The sequence below is a fragment of the Sitophilus oryzae genome, unplaced genomic scaffold (assembly GCF_002938485.1).
Source record: "Sitophilus oryzae breed Bouriz unplaced genomic scaffold, Soryzae_2.0 scaffold_557_pilon_pilon, whole genome shotgun sequence".
In the NCBI taxonomy this organism is placed as follows: Eukaryota; Metazoa; Arthropoda; class Insecta; order Coleoptera; family Curculionidae; genus Sitophilus; species Sitophilus oryzae.
In genome coordinates, this window is record NW_022147148.1 from 372406 (window position 1) to 395391 (window position 22986).

The window sequence follows — 22986 nt, forward strand, 5'->3', positions numbered from 1 at the left end:
TTTCCGCAGTGCATGTCATTATTTGTCGTACCATTGCCTTGTAAATTCTTGCTTTAGTTTCCACCTCAATGTTTTTATTTCGTCATATTGTGTCATTCAGGCATCCCGCTATTCTGGTTGCCTTCGTTGTCCGTTCTCGCACCTCCGCCTCTACATCACCATATCCTGAGATTTCTATGCCTAGATACTTAAACCTAATTTCTTGCTGGATAACACTGCCCTCGACTTCCAGTTTGCATCTTAATGCTACTTTTGAAGTCGTCCTGCATTTAGTTTTCTGGGTCGATATTATCATATTAAGTGATTTGGCAGTACAGTTAAATCGATGTAACAAACGCTGTACATCTTAATCCTACTGTATCCCTTCAGTAAACGTACATTTTCTTATTATTTCGTCCATAATGATGTTGAAAAGAATAGGACTCAGGGAGTCAACTTGTCGATACCACGGCCTACATTTATTGGTTCGGTCAGAACCCCTTTAATTTTGGCTTGAATTTGGTTCGCTTCGTATATATGTTTTCTATGGTTTTAACGAGTTTGTGTGGGATTTCCCTATTGTAAAGAAGATGTACAGGGTGGGTCAAATTGGACGCTTTTAAAGGGAAACGCCCTTTTCTATAGTGATGGGAAAAACCGATTAATTTCAATAATCGAGTACTCGAGTTTCAAGCGATTGCAATAGTCGAATGATCGCTCGAGCGAAATATCACTCATCTTTAAAAATACGGTTTTCACCCGTTGCTTGTTGTAAGTGCTCGTTAACGCCAAGCGCCAAGCAGTAAGTGGCGTGCGCAGGGCACATATTCTTTCGGTGATGAATGGCAAGTAGCAAGCGGCGAGCGATTCGCTTGATCGCTTGATTTAGTTTATTTCGAATCATTGTCGATGTAGGTCGTAAAATTTTGTCCCTCAGATACGCAACGGATAAATATATATACGGCGTCGTATAAATTTGCTACCTGCAATGTATGTAGAAAATTCGCTTGGCTTTTTATCGAGTATATCACATTAAAATCGGATTTCAATTCATTTCATTCTATGATCGCTTGCGTTCGTCGCTTGGTACTCGTCACTTGCATCGCTCGTTCATAATAGAGCGATGTCGGTTATTTCAATAATCGAGTACTCGAGCGAAATTTCGCTCGAGTTATCCCATCACTACTTTTCTATAGGAGATAGACCAAAACTAATATCGGTGTCTGGAGCTCAATTTTTATCAAAAGCATGATGGTGAAAACCGCACATCGATATCTGTTACCGTTCCGGAGTTACGGGGTGTTTTTCAAAAATATGCCTTTTTAACAAATCGCTGTAACTTTTTTGCTATAGAAAATTTTGTATTTTTGTGAAAACATTTCCAAAGCACCTTTTTACGTAGAATTTAATGGTTTAAGTATAATTTTTTAAAAACTTCTTCTGTTATGGACAGACGGAACCGTTTTTGCACATTCCTCGCGGAATTCATTAACTCAGTGGCGGTGAAAGATACCCTGGCATAACAGCTAAGTACTCCTAATTCTTGTCTAGATTAAGGTTGATTCTCACTATACCTTCCATATCAGCTCCCTTCCGTTTCCCTTCCGTTTACATAAAATATTATATCATGTAAAGAATAGGACAATGCACACTATCTGTTCCGTTTCCTTTCCGCTCCATATTCTTTCCTTCCGTATATTTTTTGGCGGACGGACTGAAGCGTATCGGAAATAGCGTTGTCAAGTTCTTACATTTCTACCAGCTCTGTTAATATTTTGCTGATATTTATTTATTCTTTCACCTCTTAGTCAAATCTATTACATTTTTCAAAGAATACAAATTTTTAAAATAAAACTTTCGTAATGATATAAATTGTAAAATGAAAAGTATGGAACTGATACGAAACGGAAGCTTACATATAGCGTCAATACAATAAATATACGGGACGGCTATGGAATGGATATGGAATGGAAACAGAAGGTATAGTGAGAATCAACCTTTATACGGGCAATTTAAAAATAATAACTTTTATTCTTCCGCAAAAATAAAAATCCACAGACACTAGGCCCGACGGCCTCGACGGCCAACGGCTGGGATCTTGGTTAGCTATTCAATTATTCTCGAAACTGCAAAAATTTGCTGATAACTTCAGAGTTCTGAGGAGGTGCCTCGTCTTGCTGGAGAAATATGTTTTCGAGTTCCGTTAGGGACAGATCACCAATAAGGGGTCCAAAGCCTACTAGTTAAAAATGGCGAACTTATAAAAATTCTGTATTTCGAAGGGGACTATAACAAAATATCAAAGTAGGTATAGGGACACTTGCGACAGACAGACAGCCAGATATCCGATATGGATAAATAGGAGTGTGACGTAAATCAGGTAAGAACAGTTAAAATACGTTAATAAACAAGAATAAACAGGTTGGAACCACTTTGAACCGCTTTAAAATAGAAATAAACAGGTCTGAACAAAAAAATGAACAGGTCTGTTGTTTTAAGCTAAAAGCGGTTCAAAGCAGTTCAAAAGCGATTCAAAGTGGTTCCAACCTGTTTATTCTTGTTTATTAACGTATTTTAACTGTTCTTACCTGATTTACGTCACACTCCTATTTATCCATATCGGATATCTGGCTTCTGTCTGTCGCAAGTGTCCCTATACCTACTTATCAAGTGTGGTATATTTTTGGAAAGGTAATTTTAAGTTCTTTTCGCTAAATTAAAAAAATACAGGGTGTCCCAACTAAAAAACCAATTTTTCTGTTGATAACTCTTAAATTATTAATTTAAAAAAAATATACTTAAACCATTAAATTCGACGTAAAAAAGTGTTTTGGAAATGTTTTCACAAAACTACAAAATTTTCTATAGCAAAAAATTTACAGCAATTTGTTAAAAATGCATATTTTTGAAAAACAAACCCTAACGCCCTGAATGGTAACAGATATCGATCTGCGGTTTTCACCATCATGTTTTTGATAAAAATTGAGCTCCAGACGCCGATATTAGTTTTCGTCTATCTCCTATAGAAAAGGGTGTTTCCCTTTAAAAGCGTCGAATTTGACGCACCCTGTACAACGCCTCTTGTAAGTAAGCGCACTTCTGAACAAAAAATATGATAGAACAAAAAATACCTCTTGTATCATATTTGTTTACAAGTACGCCAAAAACCATTTTGCACTGCGCATGGTTAATTATGTTGTGGAATTTTAGTTTTGAATAATCTGATATAGCGATTGATTACTTCCAATTATTTTCAAAATACTTTAGATAAAATATGTGACGAAACGAGACAGATTGCTCAAATGAATAAAAACCACTTGTCTGGAAGTATGTGCAAACATAAATCTTATCTAATATTTACCTGACGGTGAATTTTTCATTAATACTTTTGTTCCCCTTTATAAATGTAAACACTCAAACTAATACAAACTTACATGTTAACTATAAATTAATTTACACTTAACTTATTTTTTTTTTGAGTGCAATTTTTTAACTTCCGGAATTTGAATTGATTCCGGAAGTTAAAAAATTAATTAAAATAAAAAAAAGCAATTTAAAAACCCTATTTAAAATGAATATTTCTAAAAAAAATTAGTTTTTAATTGAAATCTAGGTAGCTCATCAGTGTTGAGGCAGAATTTCCTAAAAGACTTTTGTATGTTGAATTTAGGTAAATAATCGTAGGGGTTCCATTTAAAAAAATGAAACTGATTTACCACGAATTCCGACCTTGTATACTTTAAAAAAAGACCTACTTTAGAAAAAGACCGACCTTGTATACTTTAACTTTTTGCGGTACCTCTTATATTTTACCTAATAATCGACCGTTCCCATACATATCAGCGACCCTGTATACAAGGTGGTCCGAACTGTATTTCGGAAACTTCGGCAGCATATTCTACAGATAAAAATAAGTAAAAAAGTTCGTATAAATGTACGTCCTAAAATGCATAACTTCAGAGATACAGGGTGTAGAAGTTTCATTTTTATTTCGATTTTTTCCAAATAATTTCTTAAGTAATGTCAATATTTGGATGAAAATTGGTATCTGGGGTTTTTTTGACATGAGAAATTTGACTTTGATGCCAATATGACTCCTACTTTTAGAGGGCGCCACCTACATATTTTTTAATTGGTTTGAAGAGTAATAACTTTTAGACCGTACCTGTATAAAACTACTCAGTAAAAAAATATACATTTAAGACATTTTTTACGTAAAAAAGGTCTCTTGGGAAAAATCGCTACGAGTAATGGTTCTCGAGATATTTAGAATCGAAATTATCAATACCTGTCATCATTGACATAAATTAAACATGTTGACTAAATACTTATTAGACTGAAATCATAAATTTAAAATGCTTTTATGCGAAAACTTCAACAGAAATTGTTTTATCATCATTTCTTCGTAAAAAAAATATGATTTATTTAAAAAAAAATGTCCCTAATTTATTATTTCAGTCAAATAACTGTCTACTCAACGTGTTTATGTTTTGCCAATAGTGACATGTATTGACGATTTCCATTCTAAATTACTAGTAATTCTAGTTACTCGTAACGATTTTTACCAAGAGACATTTTTTACGTAAAAAGTCATGGAAATGTATATTTTTTCACTCAGTACTTTTATACAGGTACGGACCAAAAATTAATAATCTTCAAAACAGGTAAAACACATGTACGTGGCGCCCCCTACAAATAGGAGTCATATTGATATCACAATCAAATTTATCATTTCAAAAAACTCCCAGACACCAATTTTTATCCAAATATTGGCGTTGCTTCAGAAATTATTTGGAAAAAATCGAAATAAAACTGAAACTTCTACACAAACTTCTAACTGTATCTCCGAAACGAAGCATTTTAAAACATACGAACTTTTTAACTTATTTTTATCTGCAAAATAGCTGCCGAAGTTTCCGGAATACAGTTCGGACCATCCTATATATTATGCTGCAACTACACATAAGCATATTTTCCAACGCTTCATAAAAATGACGTGGCCCGGACTGCGATTCAATTGCTAGACATTACTTTAGTTGCGAATTGTAACTGCGAATGTGATTTTGTGATCTAGTCTAGACTTAGACTGCGAATTGCGCTGGATGCCGTATGCGTGTCGATGCCGGTGTGATCGCAATGGCAATGGCAACTCGCAGTGGCAAATCGCAACTGAAATATTTGGTTGCCTAAAAATCGAAAGTCAATCGCAACACGCAGTTTACTATGAAAAGGGATCGCAGGTTGCGATTGCGTTGCATTTTTCTGCTCATCTCTACTAATGACTATATAATCTACAGTCTTACCTGCAAAAAATCCCCAGACTCTACTGACAGTCCTCAACGGCAACAGACAGTAACAGTTAATCTCCCACTGCTTCGCTACAGCGCCGTCTCTTATTCGGCTCCTGTAAGCTCGCCATTGCATTACTGCAAAAAGACATATTCCTAACGGTACAAACCTCTTGAAGACGCCTTCCCATTGGCCCCATCCTATTCGTCATACGATTAAGGAAAAGACGGATTAATAAAACATTTTATTAAGTAAATCAAATAAAATATATACAAAAAAATAGTAAAATAAACATTTCTCTTTTGTCATGTGCCACATAATCTGGATCTCGAATTTTTCAATTATTATACTCCAATTTACAATATACCGTATGATCGAAAAAAACGGCGTTAGCGATCGCTATTAAATGAAGATAGCTGTCATTTTATATGTAAATTTATATGGGAGATGTCATCGATTGTCATTTCCCAGCCAACTGGACGCCGTTTTTTCTCGATCATATGGTACTTTATATAGCTATTAAATAAAGAATTTGCTCAATAGAAGCCTTCTAACATTTTCATTTGAACTACATCTGTTTAAACGTATTCTTCGTGAATAAGAATACGTTTAATAGACTTGAAGTATTGTTTCGTCTATAGAAACAATAATTCTATTCTATATACGCAGATTACAGTTTTCATATTTTAGGAAACATACATTTGTTGCTTCTCACATATTTGTTTACAAATACATTGTAGTTTGGTCATATCTTAAATATGCAAGATCGCATAATATTTTGTATGGTTCAAGTATTTTTCCAACAAATATCCAAACTGACCTGGGTTAATTAGTATATATCAATCAATCCGTTCATGATCAAACTTTCAAAATGATATCAAAACATTTTAATAAAATTATTTCACATATTTTATCCAGATTAACAACAGTTTTCAATACTAATATTATGTAATTTGTTCAATCATTTCCACTAAAATTGTGTAGGTAAACCGTTCAGTCGACAAAAGTGCAATAACTCATTTATCCGCTACGCACTTTGTAAACGTAAATTCACATGTAGTGTTCTTTCGTCAGATATTACTCTCTCTCTATTTGAGTCAAACTTCATATATTTAGTAACTTTCATTAGTATATATGCAAATTCGAAAATTATATCTTTTCTTTATTATCTCTATGTAATTTTAGTATTTTTTAAGACTGAAAATTCCTTGCTTCCTTTACAGCTCCGTTCCCCTACTTCCTTGACACTTTGTGGAGTGAGCAATTGAAAACATTTTGTGGCATGGAATTGAAGACTGTATTCACTTTCATATCTAAATTATTATATAAAAACAGGGCTTTAAAAAAGGGGAATCTTGACAAATAAAAGTTAATCTCATTTGAACTGAATTATGGATTTGGTAATAAATGTTTTTAATTTAGTAAATAATCGAGATGACTGATGAAAAAGACAGGGCCATAGAAAACATGGTGCACTGCGAAAGTTTTGTCCTATAATCTCGTCAAAGAATACTTTTCGCAAATGCACAACAATGCCCGTCCTCGTGTAGCTCATTGTTTCTACGAATCTATTTTCATTCAAAACGGGAGAACTCTTTTTGAATGTTATCTAAAGAAGAGCAAGGGGTGACCTACATGTTCCTCAGGTTATAATATGATTGAACATGTGTGGAACATGTTATATAAACGATTAAAGTACAAAAGAAGCAGGTGTTCTAGTTTAGATTTAAGAGAATCTGCCACAAGAAGCGATTGATAATGTCGTTCAAAGCATGAAGAGACAGATAACAGCTATCACAAAATCATGTAGTTATTCAAATTATACCCATTATTAAAATAATATACTAGCCCTGGTCATTTTATTTCCGTGGTCTGTATTTTATTGCATACGACAGAGATAAATATAATACGACCAGTTGACAGACAGAGAGACAAAGTAAAAACTGGCATACCGTGTTGCCGGTTCGTGCGTGAAATAACAGAATAAACGAAGAAAATATAATATCTATCTGTTAATAAAAAGTTGGTAGGCAGTTCTTTTGGTTTTTTCCAATTTTTTTTTATCTCAAAAACTGCGACTTTGACTGATTTTGATGTTATTACAAATTTTGTTGCAAATATTATTCCTAATCTTAAATTGAAAACCGCGTTTCGCTAGCTACTGTAATTTTGGAGTTACGATTTTTTAAAATTTTTAACACCCTCCCATACCTCCTTACCAACCCCCCACCCCCACCCCCACCAAAAACTAATGGCCAGATTTTCGGGTGCCACAGTATTTTTGTGCCAAATTTGGTTAAAATCGGTTTAGCGCTTTTTGAGTTATCGTGTTACAGACAGACAGACAGACACCATGAAAATATTTTGTATTTAGGTCATTTATGATCCAAATAACTCATTTTGAGTGAATTTAAAAAACTTTCTTTTTGCCGATCTTAATAGCCTACCATACCTATTGGTATGGTCAGCTAAAAATTATCGGAAAAAATGAGACTTCAATTTAATGTAACAAAATGTTTTCAATAGTCTCCACAGATTCAGTCAACTCCACAAAGTCTCTAAAAAAAATACTGAAAATTCTTCTCTTCCTTTTTCGTCCTTGTATATTATATGATATAAAACTAATCCTTTAGAAATGGCTAACGTGGGATGTATTCATGAAGAGGCAAGCTTTGTTCAATATAATTCAATTCGTTAAAAGAACGTCGAGATATTATTTCATAGATTGTTATGTGTTCAACTGCTACAAAAACAAGATGATATTACACATGTTAAGCACTTAATTTTGTATTTCATTTTTTGGATAAAATAATAGTAATTCAAAAAATAAACACACACAAATAAATACTAAAGAAATATTGTACGAGTTATTTGTCGAATATCTACTATTGAAGCATAAATATCTTGCCAAAAAATTAGACGGGTATATCCTTTAATAAAATAATTTATACACATAAAGTCTGCGTTGGAATGGGATTTACATATCAGTTTAAATCGGTCTTAACCTTTCAAGGTTAACATGGTTTTTTGTCATGTGTAAAATATAGCATCAGCGTCATTTCAACAATAGATATATACATATTTTTCAAAATTTGACCAATTTTTAACTACAAATGTAATAAAAATATAATGCATTATTATAAATGAAAATATTCAATTATAAAAATTATTGAAGATGTCAATTCAAGGATCACTGTGACGCCGTTTTTTTTTCGACGGTATGATCTACAGGGTGTTTTAAAAAACATGTGCCATCTCTCGTAGGAAGAAGATTCCTCACGTAAAAATAAGATTTATTTTTTATATCAATATAAGTCCGATTCTGCTTTAATTCGTAACTGCAGGAGGGTTAGTCTTCAATTTTTTTTTCGATTTATTATAATTTTCAGCATCAAGGGCATTTAGTAATTCGAATGATTTTTTTATGGTGAAAGTTATTCTAAGCGCTACAAACTTTAATGCTAAAAAAATGTCGACAGATTCACCATATGAGTTATCACTAGAATATTTTTCTAAAAAAATGTGCATCACTGACTTTTTTCTCAACCAACATCACAACCTAAAATCACAACTAATAAATGATTTATTTAATCTAGATAGATAGATAAATAATGCTTTATTTATTTCCTTACTGTACAGTATAAAAAAAAACAAAAAAGGGTATGGATACTACGGATACAATGTTTTTTTAGAAAAATAACTGCATATTTCAACAAAATTTAATCGGTATAAACAAAATAAATAGTAACATTAAAATTAGATATAAAAATGATACCTATTAAGAATAATGAATTGAAATAGAAATATAAACAGACAACAACATTAATTATACTTACAATTAAATAACAAATTTAGAATTTCGCCGTATGATCGACATTCTACAGATTTCAAATAATAACTACATAATAAAATTAGAATATACGGGTATATTTATTTTTACACATACAGGGTGAGTCTTAAATAAGTGCAAATATTTTCAGGGCTGGTATATTTCGACCCCAGGAACACGTCTGAGGTTTTTTTCGCAAAAAAAAAGATGTTGAAAATCGTGCATTTTCTTTTAAATTTCCCTGTATATTTTTCGAAAACTTTTTAGAATTGTCTATAATGTATATTGTATAATTTCTTAATCTCTGATATTACCATAGTTACGGCTTTACTCTATGGTTACGGCACTAAAAGGGATGCAATTACAGAAAAAAATCCGGTGGCTCTCAAAATTTTCTCAAAAAAAATCATTTTTTTTTAAATTTTTAAACTTAAATAACTCGGTTATTTTGGACTTAACTGAAAAATGGTAAAGAGAAAATATGTTTCTTTTGTCGAGATCTACCAGCCCTGAAAATATTTGCACTTATTTAAGACTCACTCTGTATATAATCGCGATATTAAGTATGGCACAAGGCGTTTTTATCTTAATATTTATATTTTTTTGGTGAGGAATCAATGAGTAAAACACTTTAGCCAGTTAATGATATTAAAAAATGTTAAAAGTTACTATTAGACTTGGATTAAGACACATTAATAAAATCGTGTTTATCTTATCGAGAATTTTTTTTGGAAAAATATTCCTGTGATAACCCATATGCACGTCCCTGGTGAATCTATCGACACTTTTTAGCATTAAAATATGTAGCACTAATAACTTTAACCCAACATTTCATTCGAATAGTTAAAGGCACTAGAAAGAAAATTTTAGTACGTCGAAAAAAAAATAAGACTTTAACCCCCTGTAGATACGAAACAAAGAGCAAAATCGGACCTATGTTGATATAAAAACTAAATTTCACGTTTCATAATTTTCACGTAAGTAACCTCCCCACGAAATGGTACATATTTTTGAAACACCCTGTATAATAAGGGTAGAATAAAAAATATTTCAAGAACTTGATTTGGAACATAATTATTATAATATTTTTCTTATTAAAGACGTAGTTTCATAATTATTTTAGATTAAAATTTAATAAAATAGTATCACTAAATTGTTAGCATCTTTATTATAAAAAAATACTGCAAGTGCAAATTACTGATAAAAAGATATTCCGAAGTAATATATTTTAAAAATACATACCTAATTAAATTTAAATTAAAGAACGGTATTTAAACACAAACAAAGAAATTTGTCATCGAGATTGTGTAGCACAAAACAAAAGAGAAGTTAAACTACCGATGCGCCGACATCACCAGCAATTCGAATGATTTCTCGAACGCAACATTTTGATTTCAGACCTTTTATCAACAAAATATACTGGATATAAAAAAAATTGTCCACAAGATCTTCGACTGTCGCGTCCATTCTCCAGCAAGGATCCGTCGACAACTGCGGTCTCAAATTAATCGAAAAAAAAAATTCACATCTCTCTCCAACATTTTATATAGACCGTTTATCCTGTTAAGTTCATAACCTCCGCTGCTTTTATCTATGTACAGTGAGCGAAGACCGACATATATCGCACCAAAACTATTTTTAATACACTCAGATGCAAAAAAACGCAACGGAAAAATGTTTCGTCAAATTTAAGATGTTATATATTTTTTATATTTAGTCCTATTTTCATAATTTTTTTAGCAAGCTGTATATTAATACCAACTTTAATATAATCGTAAACTCAGTTGTTAAACTGTAATAACTTTAATTCGTAAACGAAGTTTTCTATAAATACTTATTTTGACTTAGTATACAGGGTTAGACCAAGGGTTGTTTTTTACCCTAACTTTAAAACACCGTATGTAATAATTTTGTGGGTAAATTGTCCTAAAACAGTATTTTTCGATCAAAACCATAGAATGTAGAATTTAGAATGAGTAAGAGGGGGAGTTAATGACCGCGATCTTAACATACATACATACTGCTATTACTCGCGGACGAGTATTTGACACGCATCAGAAGATGGTCACGCAAGGAGTTTTCTTTCATGAGCTTTTCTGTGACTGAAAATCCCGATACGTGATCTGTTATCTGTCTACCGCACTCCGGACATTCATAAATCTCATTGCTTTGTTGCCTCTTTACTTTTTGATTGTTGTTTGGTTTGGTTTGGTTTGGTCTTCATTCTGCTTGTTAATCCCCTTTAAGTTTTCGTAGAAAATATCCTTCTACCTTTTGAGTTGTCCACCCGGTTTTCATTTACCATCCACAAACTCACCTTAAAGCGGAGATTTTGAGGCACTGCTCAAGAGCATTCATCTTCTTTAGGCTCATCTACCGCGACTTTAAAGATCTATTGTATCCCCCTTTCTTGAGTTATAGCTCATGGGGATCTTCCTGTTATCGGGGGAGGGTATTTCCCATCCTCCTCTAACAACAGATGTTCATCGTCCCAGGAGTAGGTATCTACCTCCTACGAGGGTATACACCCTTCCACGGTTGGGGTACCTCTGGCTGAGGTACCCTTCAGGTGGAGGCTAGATGATCTGTCTCTATTTGATCTTTTTCTTTCTTGATCTCTCCTTAGACTTGATGCAGGTATTGTCCCGAATCTATAATAGAGAATATATCCCTCTTTCACTATTGCCTCCTTGGATTTGAGGTCAAATACACCGCAAGGGTTAGTTGGTCCATTTCTACAGAGCCCCGCATGTAGAAGTAAGGGAGACGAGAATACAATGGGTTGCCCCCTGGTCCCCCAAAGTTGAGGCCAGTAGTCTTCTAGGTATCTAGACACGCATCCCTTTGACCTGGTCCCGCCATGATAGGTTTTAGGTTTTTGCTAAGGTCGTCTTCTCTTGGTCCAGCCGGTTAAGCTACGACCCCACACCCTCTGCCCGTGATACATGACCACAGACAGTAGACGGTGCCTGGTATGCCGAGTAGGGTAGTCCTATCCCGGCATCGTTATACGTCCTGGTGCAATTCCCTAGCCACGACACTACAGGCAGGCACAAGACAATGGGAGTCACAACCATAACTCATGAGCATTTTGATTTTGGCTCATGTCTTAGTTAAGTAGTACTAAGATTCGACGAGCTGTAAGTACATTTACATTCCTGCTTCGAATCTCTTGATGGCAATTTCTTCTTTACACCGGTTTTAAATGGCGGTACTGCAAAGCGTTATTCTGATATATCGGTAGTCTAGAACAGCAGTTTTGCACGTCTTACCACTACCCGCATTACCCATATTTCAATCTCAAACGTTCCACTACCCTTTTAATGATAGTGTGTAGTATCCTAGCCACATATTTATAATTTCGCGTATCTTCAACAAGAGCAAGGGTTTTTGCACAATCTTCGACACTAAAAATCATACTCAATCGTAGGTATACACACGGTTTATTGAATTAATTAAAAGTTTTATTTTAAATGAAATATTGTGATTCCAGCACACAAATTTGTACCGTTCTAGAACGGTAATTGGGATCGCCGGGATCAGATGTGTACGCTTACTTTAATTTTCGCTTTTTCCTAGCCTTAAATATTTAAAGCAAATGTTTTCATAAAGAATATGTCTACGAGCCTACTACAAAAAAGTCCATACTGTTCAGCGAGCTTTCATTAATCCGGCGTCGAAAAACCGATAGAACAGATAGCAACGAGACTCCGTGGGTTGTCTCGCGCTCGCAAGACCCGTCCACACTTTCTTTAGTCTTCTTCTGTCTAAACTTAGCACACTTTTACAACATTGATATAAAAAGATATTACCTCCAGATTAAAGTAAAATTTGTTGCATGTTGTCGGTATTGCTTTAAAATATTGACTACTAATATTGGACTAAAGATGGGTAACATTCATATAATGATTCTCTGTATAAACCTTGACAACATTGCAAGATATAAACAGACACATAACGACTGATGACCAAACCAAACCAAACATTTGAGAATTTCTCTATGTTTACTTATTTCTCTGATGAATCCATATGTCTGACTAAATTTCCATCATTGCGTCCCACTGTGTAAGTACTAATTTTTATAACTTACCAGACGATTTGTTTTTATCAGTACGAGTAGAAAAATAGTTGACACGCTTGAGGGGGGTACCAACGACGTAGTTCTTATTCAAAACAAGCAGTGGTCGCCTAAAGTAGCATGGTCTAGTTGATCTGTGAAAAAACAATATAAATTTTAATATTAGTAAACATGTCAATCATTGGAAATTGGGAAATAACTAAATTACTTTGAATAATTATATTTATAAACAAAAACAAACATTATATGACGATGGGATCTATAACATATTTATTGATTTTTTGCTTGTAATATCGTTCAATTCAGGGTTTCCCAAACTTATTGCTTCCATACACTTATTATAATTCAAAGAAGACTCAAACCCTTTATATATGTTACGGCTAAAATGGATACTGGCTAATTTTCAAACTAGTCAGCTGTTTTGCAAACAAACAATACAACCACCACCGCAAACTAACACCTAACCAACAAAATAACAGCGCTTTTTGCAAAATAGCTAGCTAGTTTGAAAACTAGTTTGAAAACTAGCTAGCTATTTTACAAACATACAGCACAACCAACACCACAAACCACGGAGGAATAAGAGAGGGGAGATGCTACAGCTGTTGCAAAAAGAGGTTCACCTAGCCGCCCGCCATCTTAGATGGTGGTACTTTTTGTAATTTGTGCATTTTTCTCGAAATTTAATGTTTTTCATCGATAATTTGAGTGTTTTCTATTACAAAAACATTTAAAACCATGGTGTTGTGTGCTGTACGCAGTTGTAGGAGCAGGAAAGGTATCGACTCGAAGAAACTCACCCGCGTAACATTTCAAAGGTTAGATAAACAGTGTGCAGGTCCGTAATGACCGAATTAACGAATGAACATTAATTAGTATTTTATGCCTATTTTAAGTTTGGTGTAGTAATGCCAAGTAATTTGTTCATTGCGATACACACGATTAATATTACACAATGATTTGACATTAGCTCAAGGCAAATTTTCATCATTGTTTGTTTTTATTATTTGAAGTTTTACTTAATCAGGTCCTGTCCAAAGGGTACACTTTTGGCCCCGCTCAAACAACGCAGTGAGACTGTTTTTATCCTACAGAAATACGTGTAGTAGCGACTCCGCTTTCTTATTCCTCCGTGACCACAAACTGACACCTAACCAACAAAATAACAGCGCTTTTTGCAAAATAACTGGCTAGTTTGAAAACTAGCCAAGTATCCATTTTAGCCGTAACATATATGTATAGCATATATAATTAAAAAAATAAGCTATAAAAAAAATTAGGTGTTCTATTGTTCAACCAACAGATTATAGCCTCCACACTACCCTATTTCACAATAAATCTATATGTAGTCATCAGTTGAATTAGTAATAGAGGCATTTTGAAAAAGCAATCAAATGATAAAAAAACGTTGCTGAGACTAGAATAGATTAGATTCTTCGAGGTGGCTATCGGCTTGATCCACTGCGACCTTTCCAGATCTATTGTGGTCCCCTTCTGATCTTTAGGTTCCATTCTCCAGTCCTATCTTTTTTACAAAGTCTAGCAACTTGGAGACTGAACCCTCCATGTAGCTCTCTGGCAATGGCCTATCATTGCCCGTTACCGAGAATCGCACATTTGACAGGCTGTCGCACCAACATAAAATGTGTTCTGTCGTTTTTTCCTCAGATTGGCAGAACCTGCACATGGCTTCGTCCATCGATCCCATTAGCTTTAGATGCTTATTCAGCTTACAATGCGCTGTTAGTAGACCCACTACAGCTTTGACAGCAAAAACATTACTTGGACGTCAAAAGTTAAACAATAGTCAACTGAGACTTGAATGAACTCACTTGATCAATTGATATGATTTGGCAAGCTTGGACGGTCATATTGCATTCATGCGAATTGGATTCAAGAGACTTCATTAATTCACTTGACTCGTAGAGTAAGTAGCTACTTTTTTCAAAGCCTACTATAACTTCACCGAATATAATAATAATAATTCACTGAGTATAATAATTGGTTTTATATTTTTTGTGTTATTGGTTATTAATAATTGGTTATTTTTGTTGTTATGGTGGTTATTTTTGTCTGATATAAAAATTGTAAATTTTGCATACAATCACTGTATTTTAAAAAAATTGTAAAACTAGAATACATTTTAATTTCAGTAAATACTACTGCTACTAATACTAGAAATTAGGAAAGAAGTAAATTCAGTTGAATGTATAAATATTTATAAACAAGCATGTTACTTCTCAGCATACTTTAATGAATATTATAACAATTTCATTTCTCTAGACATATGGCGATATAACCTTTGATAAACCTATTTCAGCTTAAAAGACATAATTTCTATATTTTATCATTTTCGTGAATAAAAGTATACATAATTAGTCTAATTAAGTAAAAATCGATAAAAAATTCTCCACATTCACTAAAAAATTGTGATAAAATCTATTTTTAGCACGCTCAATTATCCTTATCAATTAATAAGTATATTTTATCTAAGTTACGTCAGGATTACAGAGTAAATTGATGTAGACCTTAGGCGAGAAAAGAGACTGGTTTCTAGCCGCTACCGGTAACTTATTACCCGCAAATTACGATCAGACCTGATCAATACAGCACTGATGCACTGATTGAAAATTTGGAGTGACGTGAAACATTCGATTTTAAAATCAAGACATTAAAAGCTATCAAATACGTATTAAAATTAAAAAACCCAGAATAGCGAAAAAAAGTTGATATCCAAATAATCAAAACTCATTTCATTCATCCAACTTCGTCTCGACTAGACAGTAATGTTGGACAGTCAATTACCGGTAGCGGCTAAACAACTCTAGAAATGAGTATATTAAATACGTTTTACAGTTTAATTGCAGTGATGCCTCCCTTGCACATGCCCATTCTTCTTTCATTTGTGCCTATGTATTTTGTTGTGCTGTTTAATGCCATTTTATTTCTGCTTTTTTTTAATGCTAGAGTCCCATCTTGGATTCGAGCGCCTTCTTGATCTTTTTAAATATCTTGGGTACTGTATCTATGTAATCATTGTAGTCAATTGCCGTTAACATTTCACGAATTTAATTTTGTAGTTTACATCTGTTACCTAGATCCTTTATCTTCTGTCTTATCCATTCTTCATCTTCTTGTTGGATTTTGTTATTCCACGTATACAACAAACATATACAGCTAACTGGAGTTTACTTATGAATTATTGTTTTATATCAAAATTTCATGATTGATAGTATCAACTGATTTAAAGCTCTTTCCTTAAGGTAGAATTGCAGTCAATATAGACAGTCGCATAAATAGACATGTAAATAGAGGAGGCCATGTGAATACGCCACAAGGAGGAGTAATTTCTCCACTCTTGTCATGAATGGTATACTGTTTTTTATAGATGGGAAACTCCCTCATGCGAGAAGGCCTACTCACTAAAGCCTATCTGTGCTCTAAGTTCGCCATTCTCGGTACCGCCGAAGGTTGATTACCCATTAGTTACCCATCGAGATTAGAGACTTATCATTTTTCTATGTTGGTCTTGTCTGTACCCAAATCTTGTATTTTTCGTCGTTCTCATTTTTCTTCATAATGTTCCTTAACATTCCGCAAATCGCTTCGATATTTTCGTTCGATAATGTCAGAAAGTTTCCGATATTTACTCTAGTGATCTTCGTACCACATACTGTTTCTGTGTTTTCCCGTATATATCTTCGTGCGCGTAACACTCAAATAGTGTATGGTTCGCCGAGTCTGACGCCTCGCAATACCAGCGTGTAGGAGAGTCAGCCTTGCGGATTCTGTGCATCTGTATAGTATATGCTACAGTATCTATGCTCTATAAGCACAGTATCTACTCGCCAAAGACTCCATAGCCAGTCATGGCTTGCGTGATGTAGTAGTTCGTGTTTGCCTAGTCGCATTTTATTCAATCCTTGATATTAGGTATGAGAAAGTCTCTGTCCACCTGCTATATGCTTCCCAGCGTGTCTGCCATCGTTCTAGTACAATGTTTCTCGTCTCTTTTCGGAAGGAGGTTCCGTTTTTATATAATTGGTTTCTTTCCTTGAGGTATCTTAGCAAGACACAGTACCGCTACTGTTGGACATGTGCCGATGAAACCCTGAGTACTAACTTCCTGTTTATCCTTTCTAGCATGTTTTCGTAATGTTTGAAGCGCATGGATCTGTCCCAGATTGGCGATGGGTAGAGTATGGTCGAATGACCTACCAAAGCCAGCAGTCTTCTTTTTTCCGCGCAATGAATGCTGCTGGAACTCGAAAGAGGGAGGTCCAGGCCTACGCTGATGACGTAGCAGTACTAGTCAACGGCTTTTCCCTGCCCGTAATGAGTCAAATTACGCAATCAAGTCTTAAAATAGCCAATATACCAAGAAATGTGAACTAAGTATCAATCCAGGAAAAACTGAGTTAATGATAGTTACCATCAAAACTAAGGTGCCTGTTTTCGCGCTACCAAGACTCAACGGTACTATGCTGATATTATCATCCCAAGCTGAGTATTTAGATACAATTCTTGATCCAAAGCTAAACTAGCGAACCAACGTAGAAGAAAAAATAAAAAGGCCTACGTTGTCCTCTACACGTGTAAAAAAATGATAGGTAAAAAGTGGGGACTGCAACCGAATGTGACTAAGTGGATATACACTGCCATGGTGCAACCAATCCTCACATATGGATCCCTGGTGTGATGGCTAGTTTCGGAGAAGATAACCAATCTTTCCAGGGTTAGAAAGGTACACAGGACTGCGTGCGTTTGCATTACTAAACGTTCCCCTCCACTATTAGATCTTCTTATTAAAAATCTGGCCTCTAGTAGTGCAATCAGGCTCAGAGAAAGTGGTTGCTGGACGAAGAAACCCTTCGGTCACAGCAGTATTCTTCAAATGTTACCGAAAGGTATTATTGCTGGACCATGTTGCTGGACCATCAGATTATTTGACACCTAGGTTGGAACTTGACAAGATCTTTCTGGTCAGAATTCCAACCAGAAAAGAGTGGGAGACTCACAAAGTAGTGAAGGAATTTGATATTGCGCTATTTGCTGATGGATCCAAGATGGATTCAGACGTAGGCTCTGGGGTCTTCTCGAAAAATCTTGACATCGCAAGGTTTTATCGGCTTCCGGATAGATTAAGTGTTTTTTAGGCAGATATATTTGCCATTTGGAAGGCGTGCGATTGGCTGAGCGAGGAGACACCTTCTAATGCAGCAATGAGTTTTGGAACGACCCACCAATAAGTCTCCAAGTAACCATTCTGAATTAAATCCGTGTTAATATTTGAAATGCTGGTTACTGCATATTATGTTATCTATTAAAAAAAATATAGCATCTACTGAACATAATAACCTTAATGTGCAGATTTTTTTTAATAATGTAGTGAAGATATGAATGTAATTTAAAGTATGTAATCTGTGTTATTACTGTTATTAGTATCAAGAGGGATTAAAATCTACCTTAAAGTATTTACTATGAGTTACTAGGAGAACGAATAAATATTTGATAAATTTGTTTTTATCGAACATGTTTTTATTTTGAAAATTTTAATTATGAACGATCAAATAAAATTTTAATCTAAGAGATTATAGAGAAATATTGCTTCCTTTCATTAGATTTGCTTTGGATTATAAAACGAAATGGCATATCTAAATATAGGTTGATTTGGAGATTTGATTTAACCTCAGGATAAAACAATGTGTCAACTTAAATGTACCTACTTTTAAATGACTTTTAATAATATGAATTAACCAAAATGTTAGAATAATTAAAAATTCGGAAACATGCCAAATAATTATAGGTTTTACATTAAAACACTATACAGTACTAAATATTTAAATAGGTAGATATATCAAGTCAAAGGCACAATATTAAGTTTTCAGACAATAATAAAATTTCTATTTATTATTGACTTTCTGTTGTATGGTGTAGTTTTTATTTAATAATACGGTATATTTTGATTTCGGTGAATTATATCACTTGTATAGTATTTACACGTCTTAGGAGCGTGTGAAACACAAGAAGATAATCCATACATAACCACGCGCAAACTAAAATAACTGAATAAAAAAATAATTATCGTGAACGATGATAGCCCTGGTAATAAATTAAACTGTAGGTGTCTATATAAAATGATGACAAATATTTAATAATTTCTCTTATTATTTTTTCCGCAAGTATCTACTTTCTAATAAAAGTAATTTAATGTAATTTAAAAGACATAACGTAATACCCCACCTAAAAAATGAATAATATTTTAGTTATACAGTTATAAATATTTTTAGGATCGGTATATTTTGACACCATGAGGTTTCTTTGCAAATAAAAGATGTTGAAAAGCGTGCATTTTCTTTTAAAGTTTCCTGTATATTTTATAAAACTTTTTAGAACTACCTGTTCATCGCAAATTTTCCCACGGTATAATTTCTTAATCTCTGATATTACCATAGCACTAAAAGAGATGCAAATACAGAAAAATCCGGTGGCTCACAATTTTTTTAAAAATACTTAAATAATTTTCTTTTAATTTCAAACTTGAATAACTCGGTAAATTTTTTATTCGAAAAACGGTAAGTAATGGTCGCGTTCATCAGGACAAGTTGATCAGTGAGCGATGTGCCATCGATTGGTTGTCCTGCTGAACGCGCTTTTTAGCATCCCTTAGACGAGGAACTCTCTTTCCTTGTTCCATTCCCTGACACCTCATAAATTTGATTATCAAAATCATAAGTAATGCATATTAAATTGTTTTCACCCATTTTGGCACAAATCGAGGGGATTAGTCAACCGAGAACAATAAACAAAATGGTTTGTTTTCGTTTTCCAAAGCATTTTGTGACATTTGGCGTATGTGACGTTTAATCCATCATGCATCGGTAGCGTAGCGTATTGTAAATCTGATGGAAAAAATGGCGACTGATCCCAGAGCGCTCACAACTAATCGGCTTGTTCAGCAGAAAATTAGTGATTGCTGCAGTAGCGCTACGTCCTGATGAACGCGACCAATGATAAAATATATTTCTCTTATCGAGATCTACCTGCCATGATATTTAAGACTTTAAGACCTTGCATACCAGAGTATTATTTTGTAATGATACGAGGGTAGTCTGAAAAGTTTCCGACCTAACAAAGATACAAGACATTTTTTCTGAATATTTTTTTTATTTTTCAACATAGTCCCCTTGTAACTCTACACACTTTTCCCAGCGATGCTCCCATCTTTGTAACCCGTCCAAATAGTACTCGGCGTTTTTCTCTGCAAAATAGTGGTTCACGCAGGTGATTGCCTCTTCATTTGACGAAAATCTCTGTCCTCCGAGAGCAATTTTTAAATGAGGGAACAAAAAGAAGTCGCTAGGGGCTAGATCTGGTGAGTAAGGCGGATGGTCAAGCAGTTCAAACCGTAATTCGTGGATTTTCGATGGCAACCGCTGAGGTGTGAGACGATGCGTTATCTTGGTGAAACAGGATTTTCTTTTTCTGTAAATGTGGTCGTTTTTCCGTAAGTTCTGCTCTTAGCTTGTCAAGTAATGATGCGTAGTAGTAATAGTCCTGTGATGGTTTTTCCTTTTTGAAGATAATCAATTAAAATAACTCCATGACTATCCTAAAAAACAGTCGGCAGTTTTTGGACGTCCCGAACGTTCATCGTCTCCCAAGCTCTTACGGCCACGTTTAAATTCAGCTGCCCAAAATTTCACTGTGGTAAATGATGGTGCAGAATCCCCATACACAGAATCCAACTCATGTTTAATTTGTGTAGGCGTATTGCCTTCAAAACCAGATATTTAATGACAGCTCGATACTCGATTTTGTCCATTTTCACAAAAACACTGACATCAACTCACTCAAACGACTGTTATATAACAACTGCGCATCCAAAATGGCTGAAACTTTGGTGAATAACTGTCAACAGATGAACAATGAAAATTCACTAGTTTTTATCTACGAGTGCTGTCATCTTCACGTTGAGGTCGGAAACTTTTCAGACCATCCTCGTACATATACATATATTTTATATGTTATTTTAAAAATGTTATTTAGAAATAACAAAGCGCAACAGTTGTTACTTCTAAAAAATAAGAGCTGGTTACTGACTAAGAAATTTTATATGGCTCAAATCAATTCCAAAAGTCAGAAGAAGGAAGTAATGCCTGAGGTAATGTTTTTTTACCGTTGAACCGCATCAGCGCATAGGGGTACAAGACTCGAAACAGGTTCAAAAAATAACAGGTAAAAAGTAGGCAGTAGGCTAAATAACCATCGCGCAACCACCGATGTAGCACAGATGGAAAATACCAGCTATTTTTCGAGTTCTCAAGGCTGACAATACCTTAAGTCAAGTAAGCTTTCAGTCTTTATTCTCTACATGGACAACCTTAAAACATATGTCATGACAACTAGGTATAACCATAAACCATATGGTATACATGTCATGTAATCAGCGATTAAAAAGTCTAGAAATTTTATTATATTTATATATTAAATATCATATATTTTATTATATATATCTTCTTATACTATATTATGACATAACAAAAATAAAACCAGCAAAGACCCCCAATATGTATACAAAGTCAAAGATTACAAATAGCAATAGTCTTTGTTAAGCCAAGGCATGTTTCAAGATATAACTTAATTAAAAAACAGAATTTGATGACCCACAGCGGTCGCGACATTGGCCTATTACATTATCAATAAAGACTAAAGATTATTTTAATAGAGATGTGAAAGGAAAAAAAATTGGATAACTAATAGTTAGATGAAACGAACTCAGATACAAATATTTAATTTAAAATTATACTGCTGTTAGAAATTCAAAATTATTCTATAAAAAATACCTACTCACTTTCATGTCATAAACATAAACTTATACATTTACTTGCTAGAACAAATCTTACAATAATATGAAATTAACTTCATGTTTCGGTTAACCACCATCAGCAGATCATTATAATTATGATTATAATCCTCAGATATTATAGGTACTATGATATAGATATATCTATTTTATTAAAACAATTATTTTATTATAAACTCCTAATTTTCAGTTAATAATAATTATAATTTCTAATTGTTGATAATTCGAAATGGTTTGCAAACAGTGCCTCCAAAGTGTAAGACAAGCATTTTGGTGTGTTGCGGTAAACTAGTGTTATCTGGCTGTTGTAAGTGTTGTAACTTGTAACACCAAATGTTCCAAATTCATTTAGGTATATTCTTTCTATTATCAGCCAAGATTAGTCTATATTAAATAAATGCGCATATCCCTTCTATAAAATGGTAATCAATAAGACAAATAAGCATTTTGGTAACTATGCTATCAATTCCTAATTAATAATTCAGTCCAAATAAATCTATAACATTCTAAAGTGATTTTTTAATATCCTTTTTCCATCAATTGTCTACAATTTTCTACAATTTTACCCATTCTAGCTTGTTCTTTCTAGCATATTTAGATATTTTTGTATAAATAATGTAATTTTTCTTTACAATTTAAAGTTTAATTTAATAGAGAAAAATATAAAATATCTAATCTTTCACTAACCATTAAGGTAATAAATAAATTATTAAACAATATTATTCATACTTACATTAATAGGGGGTTTAAAAATAATTTTAAATTCATTGTTTTCAAAGTTCATTATTTCACAACACAAGAATTTTCACGGAAGAATTATAGGGTTATAAAAAAAAGATTTCAGTTAACGTCTCCTTTTTGCTGCCAGGGCTATCTGGACGGGGCCTACTTTGTTTACGCGGAATCCGAACCCATGATGAAAGATTCCTCTTCTTTTAAAAATTA

The 22986-nt window shown here is 33.8% G+C and overlaps 1 protein-coding gene across 6 annotated transcripts in view; it reads right to left on the reverse strand.

Annotated features, from left to right (window-relative positions):
- The window catches only part of LOC115887248 (phosphatidylserine decarboxylase proenzyme, mitochondrial), a 40184-nt gene extending 17281 nt beyond the window's left edge, over positions 1–22903 (reverse strand). The window contains exons 1-4 of one of the 6 annotated variants that reach the window (XM_030906619.1): positions 22775–22903; positions 13188–13309; positions 5438–5468; positions 5283–5383 (exon numbers count right to left, since the gene is read on the reverse strand). In XM_030906619.1, the coding sequence (XP_030762479.1) occupies positions 5283–5383; positions 5438–5468; positions 13188–13309; positions 22775–22809 (289 nt within the window). In that variant the 5' untranslated portion in view covers positions 22810–22903. Of the gene's footprint in view, positions 1–5282; positions 5469–10339; positions 10642–13187; positions 13310–22774 lie in introns of those variants that run through there. The other 5 variants (XM_030906618.1, XM_030906621.1, XM_030906620.1 and 2 more) reach the window with 5 other exon arrangements.
- Positions 22904–22986: the final 83 nt, after the last annotated feature.